General features: G+C 46.3%; 1 protein-coding gene across 1 annotated transcript in view; it reads right to left on the bottom strand.

Moving 5' to 3' along the window:
- Positions 1-3,696: 3,696 nt before the first annotated feature.
- The window catches only part of LOC120371357 (rho GTPase-activating protein 20-like), a 62,139-nt gene continuing 48,276 nt past the window's right edge, over positions 3,697-17,559 (bottom strand). Inside the window, exons 9-15 of the mRNA XM_039487009.1 lie at positions 13,452-13,640; positions 11,272-11,447; positions 10,653-10,814; positions 9,266-9,375; positions 8,082-8,271; positions 7,315-7,432; positions 3,697-6,296 (exon numbers count right to left, since the gene is read on the bottom strand). Of these exons, the coding sequence (XP_039342943.1) occupies positions 4,558-6,296; positions 7,315-7,432; positions 8,082-8,271; positions 9,266-9,375; positions 10,653-10,814; positions 11,272-11,447; positions 13,452-13,640 (2,684 nt within the window). The 3' untranslated portion in view covers positions 3,697-4,557. The remainder of the gene's footprint in view (positions 6,297-7,314; positions 7,433-8,081; positions 8,272-9,265; positions 9,376-10,652; positions 10,815-11,271; positions 11,448-13,451; positions 13,641-17,559) is intronic.

Genomic DNA, 17,559 nt, shown 5'->3' with positions numbered 1-17,559 from the left:
GGCAGCATAGAGAGTTGTTCACAACGTAGGCCTGCTTGTGCTGGTCTCTGGTAGCACACTGGGTCGCTGCATCGTGGCTTGTTATTATAGGTTTGCTTCACAGGACTGAGCTATTGAAAGTTTTTCTCCTATTCCCCTGCCCCCCCAGTCTTTGTTTGGAAAAATATACAGGGAGAACCACCCAGACCTGACATTCCTAGGTCAAGAGAGCAAAGGACCTAGTTGGAGCCTCCTGAGCTTGACACTAGCTCTTTAAACTTGCTGAAATGTCAGCAGAATTATTCTTAGTGTCTTTATGTGACAGAGACTTGAAAGCTTTTGCTCTGCCTTTGGCCAAGGCTCTGGATTGAGAGGTTCTGCCAAAACTCCTTGTTTGGACTGCGAACAGCTCAGCCACTAGACCCGTTTACTATTCATTAAACTGTTTGGAGTACAGATTAACTTCTGGCCCGCCAAGTACAGATTAACTCCGGTCTCAATTTTTATGACTTTTTCACCTGCCATGAAAGGGGAACTTAGGACACTTCGACAAGGGCTGACTCATTTCACTGTAGCCTCTGCAGGTTTCTCAATAGCCACCACAGAAATGCAGTTCATCTTATAGCAATACTTTTATTGCATTGCAATAATACATGTGTTCTGCTAAACTTTTTTCAGCAAGCTAGTGATTCCCTACACCTCCCAGGGTACGTGCCAAGAGAAACTGTTTTCCTCAATCGTCAGCAGTGGAAATGAACCGCTGCTGCCAAAATTGTGCCGTTCTACACAAATATCAATAGCTCTTGGGCTTAAAGTGCAGCCTTCACAAAGAATAACAAACAGATTGTCTATGCTGATTAAAGTCAAGTGCTAAAGTCAGACAAGCTGAATAGTTCTGATTGCTTTCATAAGTCAGCGAAAAGTAATTTGTGAGGGAGGTCATGACAGCTTCACAGCCATCGAAGTGGCCAAATTCTTCCCTGGTGCAACAGCCTCGTTGTCAGGGATTAATCTGGCCCAACTGTGACAGTTACAAAATAAAATGGAAGCATACTGGATGGCTCAGACGACTGGGCTACAGAGCTCACGTACTGTTTAGTGGCCTGACGGAAATCTACGCTAGAGCCGAAGTGACCTAAAGTTGCAGTCGTCTCACAGAGATTCAGTGAGTGCTTTGAAATGAAATGATTGGTCTTAGTCCAGAGCCCAGTGACCAAACAGCCACAGCACACACACACAACTGGCACCTTTCTCAATGGAGAGGCCAAGGGCTGGAAGGACGGAGGGTCAGTGACCTTGGGCAAGTCACTTACTCTTTATTGTCCATCTGTAAAGGGAGCTTATTGAGTCGCCCTATGTGCCAGGTATAGGGTGAGGATAAATGCATTAACATTGGGAAGGGGCTCAGCTTGTATGGCTGTCTGTCATATCCAACGATGACATCACAGCATTTTGCCTCTCCTCTTGTGGCTAGATAGTCAGAGCTGCGAGGAGCCAGGGCACAAACAGATGTCACATAGACAAGTGTAGGCTCCTACTGAAGAGTTGGCACCATGCTTGGCCCTTTTTCTAGTCTGTCCATTCCTCGGGTTGGAATTCAGGTATTATAGTGCTAAAGGCTACAGAAGTAACTAGGTAGCTAGAATGGGCATGGGGATGCAACATTACTCCTGGAGGAGGGGCCTTCCAGCTCACTGGGCTGGGCTCAGTGTTTGTGTGTCTGTGAAGTTTGTATTGCTGCTGCCCAGACCATATATGGACTCTGGAGCAGGAGAAAACATCAATCCCAGGGCTGTCAATCCAGCGCCTCTTCCCAGCACTAACTACTGTAAAACTAAAGACAAGGAAACACTAGACGGGCGCCAGGCATTAAATGACAAACAAAGCTGTGTTTCTTTTATTGAAATAATTACAACCATAGCTTGGGAAAAGAAGGTGAACATCTCTTCAGTGAACATGTGTGAGGGAAACGATAGTGGGCGTTTTGTAGTACAATTATATACATCTTTCATCAGGCAAAGGCCATCCAGGTGAACCAGGAATAAGAACAGGAGTACTTGTGGCACCTTAGAGACTAACAAATTTATTTCAGCATAAGCTTTCGTGGGCTAGATAAATTTGTTAGTTTCTAAGGTGCCACAAGTACTCCTGTTCTTTTTGCGGATACAGACTAACACGGCTGCTACTCTGAAACCAGGAATAAGAGGATGCACAGATTGTGTCAAAAGCTACATGTACCCAACTGAGCTCAGTACACCTTGGAAAATGGGCTATTGTGCTCACCTTCTCCTCTGATGACATGTAATTTACCAGGAACAGCCAAAGAGCATGGGACAAGCTTCTTCCCTAGTGATTTCCAGGGGCATTGATCAGAGCGGTGATGGTGATTTGTACTGATTAGACATTACCTCCCTCTGCATTAGGATCCAACCCTGTGAGGTGTTGAGCAGCTCCAGCAGTGGGAAAGGGAAGTGCTCAGTCGCTTGTAGGAACCACTTAGCACTGTGAAGGATCAGGCCCTAAAGCAGTGAACAGAGATGCACAAATTCCTTGGGCTCTGCTTTTCTCTTCTCTGCCCTCCCTACTTTTACTTTAACATGATGGGTGTGGCAGTGTGGGGACCAGCTTTGGAAACTCCTGCAAAACATTCAAACCAAACATCCAAAAAACTTCAACCTCTGTGACTTTTCCCATCTATAGAAACTTGCGAGTCTTAACCTCCATCAAACTAAGGCTTCAGCCTCTTTGGAAGTGAGATGCAGCATCCTTAACTTCCAAACAAGTTTGAATGGGTCTGACCTAGCTGAGGATTTCAGGACAGGCTCATTGAATGCAGTGGTTCAGATGCTCTGAGGCTATGTTTTCACGTTTCCTGTCCTGATGAATCACTGGCAGCTTCATTATTAAATCCTCTCTAAAATTCACATCATTTGTACTTATCCCCAGATCCAGGCCTGCTGCAGTCAGTCGACACATTGGTGCATACACTTCACTGAGTGGGAATTAATCACTACTCGGGGGAAGCTGAAACTGTCTAGCAGCTGCTGTTTTTTCAGCCATATGTAGTCCAGTACTTGGACTGCATGGCAGCTTTCTGGCCAGAGAGGATCTTACTTCAGTATCTACTCGGCAACACTTCTCAACTACTTCCACAACTCCTTGGACATCATGCCAAAACCAAACCACACTCAACTCCTCCTAAGAATGGTTAAGGATTTAATTAGGATCCCCACATTCACTGCCTCTATACCTGAGAAGGGAGTTCTTGAAATTTCACCATCAGTTAAAGTCCCCAGGAAATAATTATTTTGTCCAGGACACTTATATAGGACCAGCCACTCGCTGAGAAGAACCAAGGAGCAGACCCCCAGCTAGTGTAAATTGTCATAAAGTAGAACCTCAGAATTATGAACATCAGAGTTACAAACTGACCAGTCAACCACATTTGGAACCAAAAGTATGCAATCAGGCAGCAGCAAAAAAAAAAAAGGCAAATACAGTACAGTACTGCACTGTATTAAATATAAACTACTAAAAAAATAAAGGAAAAGTTTAAAAAGATTTGAGAAGGTCAGGAAACGGTTTCTGTGTTTGTTTCATTTAAATTAAGAGGGTTAAAAGCAGCATTTTTCTTCTGCATAGTAAAGTTTCAAAGCTGTATTAAGTCAATGTTCAGTTGCAAGTTTTTGAAAGAACAACCATAACGTTTTGTTCAGAGTTACAAACATTTCAGAGTTACGAACAACCTCCATTCCCCAGATGTTCGTAACTCTGAGGTTCTACTGTAGTTCCATTGAAGACAGTGGAGCCACAACCATTTACACAAGCTGAGGATCTGAACCAAATACTTGCTGGGCGAAGCCAGAAGAAGAGAAAGTGGATGCACGATAACAGATTAACATTGCAATTTTCAAGGTGCCTAATCCTTTAACTCAATGGGAATTGGGCAACTGATTCCCTTAGGTGCCTTGGAAATCCCAGCCTCAGTCAACAAAGAAAACCCTTCAATTTTAAGCCAAACTATGGGGGGGACAAGGAGGTTAGAGAAAGAAGAACTAGCTGTGCATTTTGAGTTGGGGTGAAGCATCATACTTTGAATTTCAATAAACATTGGTGACAAAAAATTAACAACATTGTGGAGTTTTGTACAAACTTAAAAAATTTGCAGAGTGACTCAAAGCTTTGCTCCACTGTCAAGGATCCACCATGATTTTTTTTTATGAAATGTAAGATAAGTTCGCTGTTCAAGCCCTCCACTCACCCACACACACCTATGACTTGAGGCAAAATCAGGGGAGCTTGAAATTCAGATGAAGGTCTCTGTACAATTCAATTAATTTAAAACTCTAGGGGAGGATTCAGCCCACTGGGCACTGGTCAGTTAAGTACCTTTTGTAGAAAAAAGGTAGCAAAGAATAAAAAAAACCCCAAAACCCAAACATTAATTACACATTAGCATCACTTCACACTTATTGACCCACACAGTCTGTAAGATTCTTCACACCTTGATTGTATTTTACAGAACGTTTTCCCAGCACGCTTTATAAAAAACAGTCACAGGTCCCACTCTCTCCTCTCCTAGACAAATGTCTCTTCTGCAAATGCCACTGTCTTGCACTCCTCTGGAGATGCATCCGCGTGTGGTTGGCTTTTGAGCCACTCCACCCTGCCCCGGATGAGTTCGCTCTCCACAGCTTCTGCATCTGCTGCATGGCAGTTCTTAGCCTCATCGTGCTTGAAGTATTCCCTGACGGTGTTGCGGATGGAGGCCGGGAGGATGATGCGGATGGTGTGGCTGAAGGCGTTGATGCTCTTCCTGTGGCTTTTGGCAGATGCCACTTGCTGAACATCGTCCATCAGCCCCTCTGCAGGGGGAATGCTTTGGGGAGTCTCTTTGCACTCCACCTGCAGCCGCTGGCTCGTTGCTTCGTGATGGTATCTCCTGGAGACAGACTGCAGCACCAAAGGGGTGTTCTGCCCATAAAACACTGTCTGGGGTATATGGACTCTTACTGTTTGTTGGCTCTTGGACATGTTTTGGTCACTGCTGCTGTTCGATTTGGTGCTATGGACGCTCACTGAGAAACTCTCATCCTCCTGTTCCATTGGAGACCCCTGTGGGCTTCCTTTATTTGGGGCCATGTAAAAGGTTATCTTGGTGCGCTTCAGGCTTTCCTGCCTGGGAGGGGAAACCTCTGGGCCTTTTATCTCAATGTGCTTAACTGATTTCTCCCTGGGCCCTTGCTGGCCAGTCGCTGATGAGCTCTCATTGGTTGGGATATGAGTGGGGGGGTCTCTTTTACATTCAGACTCCTTGAAATAACATTGTTTTTTGAGAGCTTGTCCAGAGCCCCTGGCACATCTCACTTGTCTTTCCTCTTCCTCCCAGTCACTCTCATTTAACAGGCTTCCCATGGCTGCCCCATTGATGGGCACAAAGCCCTTCACTTCCCCAATGGTATGACTGCTCCCCGTGTCTCTCTGCTCAGACTTGCTCCATGAGTCCAAGTCACAAGGGTTCAAGGGCAAAGGAGATGTCAAGGGCTTTTTCCATTCTTTCAGGGACCTCTGTGCTGTCTTTGGAGACAAGGCATGGAGTCGGGTGGAAGTGCCAAACATGAAAGGCAGGGAGGAGACATCTGTGGGGCTGAAGGCTGAGGACTCAGAGCAGTAGGAGAAAGCGCTGTCTAAGGAGCTTAGTGAGGAGGCTGAAGGGGAAGTGGTGGTCGAGGAAAGGCTGGAGAAGCTGGACCTGTTGGACAGGCTGGTTTTCTGAAGGCTGAGCTTCTTCACCCTAGAGCTGGTCTGAGGTGATTGCCAGAAATTCTGCCTGGTCTTATTCAGCCCAGGGCTCAGGCCTTCATCAATCAGCTTCTGGCTCTCCAGCTGCAGCTGCTTGAGCCTCTGGATGTAATCATTGTGACTATGCATGATGGTGGCATCACAGCTGGACTGGCGGGCCACCGGCTCATGGCACTGGGCCAGGACCTGAGAGCTGAGGCAGACACTGGGCTCAGAAGAGCACCGATCCCTCGCAGGACTCAGTGAACGTATCGAGTCAATGGAGCAGAAGGAGCCCTCTTCCTCGAGGAGGTCGTAGCTGTCTGCGCTGGCATTCTTCCTGGTTTTGCTTTGGTAGCAGGCGGTGATCTCACTAAACAGATCCCAATCTTCCTGCTCCTCTTCAAGTAACAAACCACTGGACGGGTCAAACATGGAGACGGCTTCAGGCACGCGATGATGCTTTGGTCTTTCCTGGTCACAGGCAGCAAACTCCATCTCATCAGAGGAATCAGTGTGCTGAGCCATGCCAATACCTGGGGAAGACATGCAGAGAGAATGCAAATTAACTCTTTGCAATTCTACAGAAATGCACATAATTATCTATGGTCCTATCTACCTGCCAAAGTGCCTATTAACTAGGTACCAAAGACTATGTCTGCACCTAGAGCTGGAGGCGATACCCAGCTTGAGGAGACAAACCCATGCTAGCTCTGATTGAGCGAGTGCGCTAAAAATAGAGGGTAGCTGTGGTGGTGCGAGTGGCAGGAAAGGCCAGCTGTCCTGAGTGTGTGTCCAGCATCGCAGATTCTCACCCCCCAGCTCAAACTGCAGCCATACTCTACTGCATTTACTACTACAACTGAAACAACCGAGTACCTGCCCTTTGCAGATCTTCAAGTGCTTTATGAATGTTAATTAATTAATTAATTAATTAATTCTCACAAGACTTCTGCGAGGCAGAAAGAGAATTATCCACCGTGTTTTACAGTTGGGGAAACTGAGGCCTGGAGTGGGGAAATGATTTTCTCAAGGCTACCCAGGCAAGTCTGTGGCAGAAGTGGAAATGGAACTCCAGAATCCTGGCTCACAAGACTCAGGCTCTCATCATTAGACCACAGTCTGTGTATATTCAGTAGAGGCACATGGATCCCTTTAAATTCTGACCTACTAAGTCTAATTTTAGAAAATCGGTTTAAACTGTTTCACTTTAAAAAAAAATAAAAAAGGCTGTTGGGAAATGGTGCTTGCTCCATGAATTCTGAGGCAAATTGTCTGTCTGTCAAACCTGGAGGAGCTGGAAACAGCAGCAGGGTAATGGAGAAGGGGGAAGCCAGCCAAATAGGGATGCATATCCGAGGTGCTGTGCCTGCATCCTCCAATGCCCTCGTCAAAACATAGGTAGGAAGTAAGGGGAAAGGACTGGCTGAGAACGAGTCCCCTCTTTTAGTTTCCGCTGGACAAAGAGTGTGGGAATTGTAGTCTTCTTTGTAAGAGGCATTTGACAGTGGTTGTGAGTGACCAGACATCTCTGGGGAAGTGCCACAGCCTTACCCAGGAAATCCTCAGAGCTTTTTGACTTTTCTTTGTCTGGTCTTTGAAACAGCGAAGTGATGTCACCTCCAAAAATTTCTGCTGAGTTTTCAATCAGGAACTGCACTAACATGGCCACCTGCCAAAGGAGAGGAAACACTAGGGTCAGTTTGGGGAAAATATATCCACCTCTATTATCCTCCAAGACAAATTAGCCCAGGGAGAAAATATGATGATGCCTTTCTCTGCACAAACGCAACACTTAATCCAGAAGCTTCTTTTTGGCTCAGAAAGCTAGGAAGCATCTCTTCTAGCTTGGATGCTTGTGTATTAGTCATAGCTGGAGGCAAGAAGCTGGACTAAAGAAGTGTGAGCTGATACAGCAAATCCTGTGGTCCTAATTATTATTGTCATCATCTCACAGGCAATATGTGTCCTGATGTTAGATTTGTTCCTCTCTGCAGGATAGTGCCACCATTATTAGATATTTCAGATGGGGACACAGTTCGTGATGCTAAGTGCCCTCCTAGCCACTCCCAGCACAAGATGTCCAGCAGGGAAGGCCATTTGTTAGAGCAGATCATGACTTCTTTTGGTGCCTCCATCCCTGAAGAACCTCGGTGGCCAAGTCACCCCACAACAATCTGCACAGGGTGGTGGAGGTAAAGGGGGTAAATTACTACTTACCTAAAGTAGTTTTACCCTATAGTTCCTTTGTAGGCCATAGAGGAATATGTCATAGGAGATGGGAAGAAAATCATGGGCAGAATCCCACCAAGAGTATTTACCTTTTTAGTAGACCTGCTTTCCTCTTCAGGCCCAGTGGGGCTAGGAAGCCATAGCATGTTGGGAGCTATGCAAAGAGCCAGGTTAAATGCATTCATCTGATTCTCCCCTGAATTCTGCTCAATCTGATGCAGGACTCCGAACAGGTGTCTGAGTAAAATGAGGTTGGCTTCTGGGAGCTGCTTCACCAAACTGTCCAGGGAAAAGAAACAAAGCAAAACAAGGAGCTTGTAAAACCTGGCCCCCAAAATGACAATTGACTTTCAAAAACCCTGCCTATACTACAGGTACAATGGCATTTTTGTAACCTGTTTGTGACACTCTCAGCTGACCCCTCTACAACAAATAGGATTGAGTTACATTCGCCACACAGTTATGTCGCTATCATGTTTGTGCATTCACACCTACCATGCTGTCTAATGCATTCTGGGAAAATTTGGACTTTAGTCCATAGTGCCTCAGCAGATGCTGGAGGACACACATACAGACCAATGTCAGCAGTACGGACAGTGATGCATTTTGCTAGGACTTATGGTACAGAGATCTGAGGGGAAGGAGGACCAGCCAAACTTCCCGTTTAAACCCCCTCCCCTGTGCTCAGTCAGGTATAGGAAGAGGTTGACATATAGGTTATGCCCATGTGATGCTAATGCACAAGTCCTGCTCAGTGTGCCAGTCTGAGGCAGGTAAATAAACTCATCAGGTCCCTGATACTATGTCTGGCAGGCTACTCCTTCCTGACTATCACACTGATGTGGCTATCGTTTTAACTTTGTGCATGCAAGAAAGAACCACCATAGTTAAGCATCTAATTCCATTTATACCCAATGGTACCACTGAAATCACTGTCCTTTCTTTGCTTGAATTCTAGTAATTATGACTGGTCATCAGAAAAGATTTTTTTTTTTTTTGGTAGGGGGCAGGGTGGAGGTTTGGTAAAGAAAAAAAAATCTCATGAACAATTTTGTCAAAAATGTCAACATCTTTCACTAAAAATTGTTTTGATGAAAATGTTCTGACCAACTCTGCAAGCAACTGGCATTCATAGGCATCAGCAGCCAGTGGATCAAGAGCAGTGAGCTGGCCTAGAGCAATATGAGGAGTCTCTTAGAACATGGTAACTATGCTGTGTGGGTGGAAATGATACATGCCTCCTCAAGAGAGACACAGTGGGACATTTACATACCTTTTGATGGCTTCAATCTTATGCCCTCGATTTACTGTGTCCACGGCTTCCATCCACAGCCCGTGCATGTCTGAGGATAGAACACTATCAGGTATATTTCGTAGAAAATCCTGAATTAAATATATATATGCAGAGTAGTCTGGTCAGTTTTGAATCGTTTGTTTCATGATGCATAAACGTTCATTTTTATTAAACATAAGATAAAATGAAACGTGACACAAATCAATTCCCACAAGGCCTCCCTGCTCCCCATGCATGCAGCACTGCAAACAGAGTTGGTCTGTGTATCGTAGAAGGAAAAGGACCATCTAATCCATCCATTGGCCAGAGCTGGATTATTCTCCATAGTACTGTACATTTGCCAGAGGTTTGTCTAGTCCATATTTAAATGTCCAAACAATGGGGTTTCTACCACTTCCCTTGGGATACTATTCCACAGCCTAATATATGGCTTGAATTGGAATCAGTCTGAATTCCCCGCTCAAGCAAACAGTGACCTGGGGAGATTTCTACCCTGTAGGCTGGCCAACAAGTGGAGAACTGGGAACACATTTCAAGTGCAGGCCTGAACTATTCTCATCTCATTTACACCTCAGTCCTCCAGTGCCTTCCCACAAGTTCTTCCACAATTAACTGGGAAATAATTCACAGAGCAGCTCCACTTGCTGTAGCACAAAGAACCTCCCAAAGTCCTAGCGACATACACCAATGAGAGCAGTGCCGTGTGGACACAGCAGCTCGAATGTTGTACTGCAGTGTGGCTGCTTGCACTTGACAGGAATACCGGTAACTTGAATGCAGGTAATTCAAGTTAACTCTGCAGTGCAGACACAGCCCTGATCTCTTTAACCCCTTGCTGCCTGAGGTTTTGCTGTAGTTTTGCATTAGAACAAGGGTTCTCAAACTGGGGGTCGGGACCCCTCAGGGGGTCACGAGGTTGTTACATGGGGGGTCGTGAGCTGTCAGCCTCCATCCCCAATCCCACTTTGCCTCCAGCATTTATAATGGTCTTAAATATATAAAAAGTGTTTTTCAGTTATAAGGGGGGTGGGGTCACATTCAGAGGCTTGCTATGTGAAAGGGGTCACCAGTATAAAAGTTTGAGAACCACTGCATTAGAAGGTACAAAAAGGGATACTGGCCTGAGGGCAATATTCCTTTCTGCCTGTTAAAGACCATTAAGGCAGCAAATCTCCATTCATGCAGGGGCATGTCTCCTTTCTTACATGTACCCAGCCATGAGATGGGGGTGGGGTATGCAGAATGTGCCCATTTAAAAATGCTTTCCCCTGGCTGGCAGGATCATGTTACTCCCCTCACTGAATGCAAAGTGCTGTGCTAGGGTATGGTTTTAGCCCAGAGGGCAGTATCGCTTGGAGTAACTTACAGTGATGACTGCTGCAGCCACAAAGACTGACTCGCCATCCATCTGGACATCATCTCCAGAGTTCAATTTCTCTTTCAGTTCCTTGCAGATCTTGGCATTGGCGGAGCGCCTGAAAATGCCCCTTGTGGAGGGACCTTCATGGTACAGCAGGAGCAGCATGTCCTAGGAGAAAGCCGAGCCCCAAGATAGATTTAAAAGGGTTTATCATCTGAACCCATATTGTGTCAGACCTCACAAACTAAGCAGGCTAAGGCTGGTCAGCATTAGATAGGAGATCCTCAAGGAAACCTAGATGGTACAGGAAGTGCTATGGATGACTCTGTAGGGGATGCTTTTGTTCATGATATTGAATGAGTACTGAATCAATGTTATAGCACAGGAGAGGACTACTCCTCCTCGCCCCATACACACCTGGGTGATGGGAGCCTCAGAGATACCACAGATGACTAAAAGCAGCAAAGAATCCTGTGGCACCTTATAGACTAACAGACGTTTTGCAGCATGAGCTTTCGTGGGTGAATACCCACTTCTTCGGATGCAAGATGACTGAGACAGAGGTGGGTTGATAGACGATATAGTCAAACTCATGCTGGGATTCATGACATAACCCCCCTCTTACCATAATAGGCTTGGGGAGGATTCCATCAGGACACACAGAGGACAAAGACAGGCCGAAGAGTTTCCGTGGGGTGGGGGGAGAATGTGATACTGGGCTGCCTGTGGGGGTGCTGGTGGTCCGGCGCAAAGCCCAGTCAATCAAAGATTTCTTCCTCTTGGTATGTTTCTGCAAGGATTCTGAAATAGCCAAGAGCCCCTTGCGTTACAGTGTGCTCATTGTGCAAGGACTGTGCATTAGCCACGGGGTGGGGGTCAGAGTCATGCAGGTGGGTTTATATCTGTTACAGGGACATGTAATGTCAAAGTTCCTATGTCATGGACTGGAACTATATGGGAGTCTTGACTGGGAGAAGTCTCTTAAATCCAGTGGGCAGAGTAAGGTCAGTCACCCAATGAAAACCCACAGGGCAAATAGTTCACAAACACGCCATTGCACAGACAGTGTCTAGCACGGTGGGGCCCATTCTTGGCTGGCCCTTCGGCACTACCGTAATAAACGTTAGTAATAATAACAACAGTCATTTATCTGCGGTGAAGAAGGGCTGGGCAGTCATGTGTCTCCTTACTGCAGTGCAGCGAGTGGCTTGGGGCTGGGCATATTCCCTAGCACTTTGAGGGCTGAATGCTCCAAAGGAGTTAGGTGCTGTGATGCTGTGTGCCATGACGTGTCACTTTTAGGGGCCTGGGGAAATCACTGCTATTCACAATGCCCGAGTTAGGTGCCTAGGCTCCTATACAGTGACGGGGGAGAGCTAGCCACCTTAGAATGCAAGTCACAAAAGCCAGCAGGCTGGGCGGGGAGCCAGCGGTGGGTGGGGGTGGGTGGGTACTAATTTCCACCCCTTTCTAAGAGATAGGCGCCTAAGTCCAAGCTGCAGGGAGGCACCTAACTCTGTTTCTGATTCGTAGCTGGGAACCCCCTTTTGATTTAAGGAGCCTGTACCATCTTAGCAACATGCAGGTGGGAGATGGAGGAGAGGAGGCGCCCAGTGGTTAGGGTACTCTCCTGGGATGCGGGAGAGCAACAGTTCAAGTTCCCCTCTTTGAAGAGGGATCTGCACCTCTCAGGTGAGTGCCCTACCCACTGGGCTGTGGGATATTTTACATATATAGGGAGTCCTTCAGTCTCCCAAGTTGAAGCTGTTGCACTGTGGGTTAATAATGTTATGGGGGAGAGGCTGCTGCGTCATGTAAGCTCACCTAAGGGGGTGGATCTGGTAGGCAGCCCCTGAGCACACCTATCAGATCAGGTGAGTTAGGCTGGCAAGTGCCTCTCTTCCCCTGTTTTGAGAATCACTCCAGGACTTAGTTGGGTGATAGGCCCCTGAATGCCCACAGGCAGGCAGCCATGCTCATGCCCAGAGGGAGAAACACAGGCACCTAGGGAACTTCAGTGCAAAAACTTAGGTGGTAGGTGAGTTTAGGCACTTTCAAGGTTCAGCAGGAGTTTTGTTCATCACAGTGAACCCGAAACTGGAACTTATAAGGTGTCTAAATCACGGACTTCAGCACCTAACTTCTTTTGTGCATTCAGCCCTGAGTGATTAACTTCTTCTATCTCTTGGTGAATATGTTATCTGTGAATCATCTTTTTTATTACGTGTGCAGCTCTACAGAGGGTCAAATAATATTCATCAAAGAAACTACTGGCGCATTTTTTGTCAATTGGCAAATAAATTTGTCATGGATAATTCTTGTATCATTTGAATGGCTCAAACATGGATGTTATTACATGCTGAGTTCAAGGCATCAGTAAACCATTAGCCAGTCAATAAGCAAAGACTTCAGAGACAACATGTCTCCTATGCTTCTTGGGAAGACCTGGTCAGAGAGCTATATATGGTCTCTTTGGTGACACTGTGTGTGGAGCATAGCAATTCATCCAAGGGGATCGTAACTTTCTTTTGAATGCTAACCAAGTACCTAAAATTTGGTAATGAGAGCCAGAGTAATGGTTAAGGGTGAAGTCCTGCTACCACTGAAGTCAATGTATGTTCAGAGGGAGCAGGAACAGGCTCTGATTTATGAAGGGACAAAATCAACCCTCCTTTCACTGCAGATATAGTCAAGCTGAGAGTGTCTCTCTAAAATAAAAACACGATGCAACAGAAAGTCAGCAACTGCCACAGGGAGAGCTCCCAAGTCCTTTGAAGGGACACACAGTATCATCCGGGCTCTCACCTCTCCTCAGCTGCCTGGGAGCTTGGGGCCTGGGTTTCAGGATGAACTGACACTGCCTGTCCTTGGGAAGCTGATCCAGGATGGTGGCCTCCGTCCCATCAGCTAGGAGTGTGTTGTTGTTGGTTCCTTGGTGCTGGTCAACAGAGTCTCGGAGGCAGCTGAGTATGATGCTGAAAGGATGCTCATGACCTGTTGCGACAAGAGCCACAGAAAGACCAAGTGAGGATGCAGAACTCATGAATTTCATACTGCGAAAGCCATTAGGGGACCCGGTTTGGTTTATAGTGGTCAGACATCCACATCTCTCAACTTCCACAGCAGTAAGTTGGTGGCAATCTCATCAGAGAGCCCAAGGACTGAATGGGCCATGGAGACTGAGCCCTGCTATTACTCCTTGATGTGCTTTCCTCTAGGTCAGAGGTGAGGTGCACTGCTGAGTGGCAAGGATTTGGGGAAGCCAATTGGCTCTGCTGTGCCAATGCTGCACATGCTCTGGGGTAAAGAGAAAAGTTTGACCGAAGAGGGTTTCAGCCTAGAACCTTGCACGAGCACCAGCGTTCTCTCTAATTTTTCCCATGCATGTGCGGAATGAATTTTGTTATATGCACCAATATGGAGGTCATGTGTGACAAATCACTTCCATATTGGTGCACATAACAAAATTCATGTGGTGGGGGTGGGGCTGAGGGGTTTAGAGGGTGGGAGGTGGCTCAGGGCTGGGGCAGAGGGTTGAGGTGCAGGGGAAGAGAGGGGATGAGGGCTTCGGCTGTGGGTGAAGGCTCTGGGGTGGGGCTGGGGATGAAGGGTTTGGGGTTCAGGCTGCACCGGGGCTACAGGGGGGAAGGGAGGACTCCCCCCAGCTCTCTCTCCCCGCAGCAGCACCTGAGCTGGGACAGATAGGTGCCTCTCCCTGCCACGGTAGCTCCAGGGCTGGGGCCACGGGATAGGCGCCTCTCCCCTGGCCGCAGCAGTTCTGGGGCAGGGCTGGGTTGGGTTGGGGCTGGGGGAGGGGCACCTCTCCCTGCTGTGGCAGGTCCAGGGCTGGGGGAGAGGCATCTCTCTTCACCGCAGCCGAGTGCCTGCGCGGGGCTTAATAGGCTGCTGCATGGCCACGCAGCTTAGAGGGAACTTAGACGAGCACGACATTCAGTAGGGGAAAAGAAATCTAAGATAAAAAGGAGAATCATAAAAGTGAAGTTTCAGTTGCTTTTTCAGATGTGAGAAGTTGCCTTGAAGAATGCAGACAGGAGTGTAAAGATCAATGCAGCAACTCTTAGATTTAAAATGATATGCTGGATGGCCTCACTAGGCATTCATCCCTCAGCCTTCCCAAATCTGAATACAGAGGAACGCATCATTATTAAGATTTGAAGTACAGTAGTGCTTAGAGGCCGCAGCTAGGATTGGGCACCATTGTGCTAGGCACTGCACAAAATGCATAGTGAGAAATGAACCCCGCTGTGAAGAGATTACAGTTTAAATGTAACCCACACACCTTCTGGGTGTGGTGTTCTGTCCCCTCAAGTGACACTGAGACCACTTAGAGAGAGATTAATGAGTCTACTCTACAGCCCTAGCTAAGAGCCATATGGCTTGAGGCTCATGCATTTAGCTTCAGAGGCCCCGGGTTTGAGTTACATGAACAGACAGGATGGACAAGGGTGGGAGGGAAAACAGAGAGGCAAAGTGACTTGTCCAAGGTCACACAGCTGGCCAGTGGCAGAGCTGGGAATAGATCCCGCTTCTCTTCTGACTCCCACTCCAGTGCACTATCTACTAACCACACACTCTGAGGCACACATTCTGAGCTTGTTTATTTGTAGTGGCAGTGGAAAGTGGAAAGTTTACTTTAAGATCTTCCTGGGTTTGGTAACCCATTATAATACTGGCTATTGGAGATATGAAAAAGGTTCCTGAAGGATGGAGGCTGACTCTTGCTGAGTGTGTGAGCACATGTGTATGTATGCACTGAAGGGTGGGGAGAATTGTTTTTTTAATAGTTTCACATTATCAGATGTGAATACAATCTCATTTGGAAAGACAATATAATTTTATTTACTTTAAACAGACACCAAAGGGACATGGATCAAGTTTGATCCGTCTACCTTTGGGCACACATCTGTGTTTTTATGGGGGTGTCACTATTTACATCCCCCCCCCCGCTCCATAAATATGTCAGGACTGTTTTTAAAACCAATCAATCAATCAATCAATCAGTCAAAAGCCACCAGCCAAATCTTCATTAGCCACCCTAGATAACACTTTATGTGCACACCTCTATATAACAAACCAGAATGTGTGTCCCTCTACTCACAAGCTACCCTACAACAGCAATCCAGTGTGTGAATTCCTGTGTTCACGAGGTATTCTACAATCAACCAACTGGTGCACATAGCCTATACTAACATTCACTATCCTGTGCTCACACACTGTTTACACCAAAGGGACATGCATCAAGCTTGGTCCGTCTACCTTTGGGCACACATCTGAGTTTTTATGGGGGTACATATCCTATACTAACGTTCACTACCCTGTGTTCACACGCTACCCTACAATAAAAATCCAGCAGGTGCTTCCCTTCACTAATGACCGTAACAAGTAAGCATGCTCAGACAGCACTTGCGAGAAACACCAACAATCACAAACCAATGTGTGCTGCTAAGTGCTCATAAACAACCCTACCATACAATCTTATGATGATAACAAGCTCTTAAGAGCACGCCTGCAATAACAAACCAGTGTGTTCAAACCCTAGAGGAGAATGAATCCAGAAAGGAAACCACATCTCAATTTCAGCAACAGTGGGAAAGTAACTACTTTTTAAAATGACGAAATACACATTAGAGAGATAAGGTGGGTGAGGTAATATATTTTATTGGACCAGCTTTTGTTGGTGAGAGAGACAAGCTTTCAAGCTACACAAAGCTCTTCTTCAGGTCTGAGAGATGAAGAAGAGCTCAGTTTAGCTTGAAAGTTTGTCTCTCTCACCAGCAGAAGTTGGTCCAATAAACAGTATTACCTCACCCACCTTGTCTCTCTAATGTCCTGGGACCAATACTTCTGCAACTATGCTGCATATGAAATACATTTTGACAGGCGTCACTGGAAGCTGACTGTATCCAAGTGCAAAATTTGTCCATTGGGGTATCACTCAAGCCATTACATGTTATGATTGAACCTCAAAAGATTTAGCCTAGGTAGCTAATCATCAATTTAGCCCTCAGGATATTGGTCAAAATATTGGACATGAGGCTTGGACCTTAAAAATTTCTGTTCAGATATGCAACCCGGTTTGTTTACCTGCTGTGTCCGCAGGTTCGGCTGATCGTGGCTCCCAGTGGCCGTGGTCACCGGTCCAGGCTAGTGGGGGCTGCGGGAAGCGGCACGGGCCGAGCGATGTACTGGCCGCCCTTCCCGCAGGCCCCATTGGCCTTGAGCGGCGAACCGCGGCCAGTGGGAGCCGCGAACAGCCAAACCTGTGGACACAGCAGGTAAACAAACCAGCCTGGCCGACCAGCAGCTTTCCCTGAACAAGCAGTGGCCCGACTTTGAGAAGCACTGGTTTAGATGCTTCAGAGCAACTTTGATCTGGACATTGTGTAACACGCAATAACACAGAGTGATTCTTTGTTCCCACCCCATTGCTAGATCACATATAGAATTCCGACTGTTTACGAGAGTAGCACAAGGGCAGCCTGTCTCTTTCAAAAGGATCAGTACTTCATAGCTTTGGTCATGTTAAAAGTATCAGGAGGACAGCGTACCTTCTGATATTTTGGGGATTCTGGTATCTGACAGGAACCGCAAAGATCTGAACATATATTAAAATAAAACCTAAAACAAATAACCAAAGTTTTTTGAACTTCAGAAAAAGTTCAGGTTGGGTTTGATTCTTATTTTATCCAAATGGCCCTTCCCTAAATATGATTCTATCACAGCGTCATACATAATAATAGAATTTGTTATGAATTGCTATGGGAAAGATTGGAGAGACTTGTTTCATACACTTTGCCAAAGTAAATACCCTGTCTAATTTTAATTGTACATTTAATCTTACTTCACTGTCTTGTTTTTGCCAATGATGCAAATATGAAAAAAATATTTTTTT

Source organism: Mauremys reevesii, linkage group 9 (assembly GCF_016161935.1).
Source record: "Mauremys reevesii isolate NIE-2019 linkage group 9, ASM1616193v1, whole genome shotgun sequence".
NCBI lineage: Eukaryota > Metazoa > Chordata > Testudines > Geoemydidae > Mauremys > Mauremys reevesii.
The sequence above is the reverse complement of the archived record's forward strand: the minus strand, read 5'-3'. Positions and strand labels throughout refer to the sequence as shown.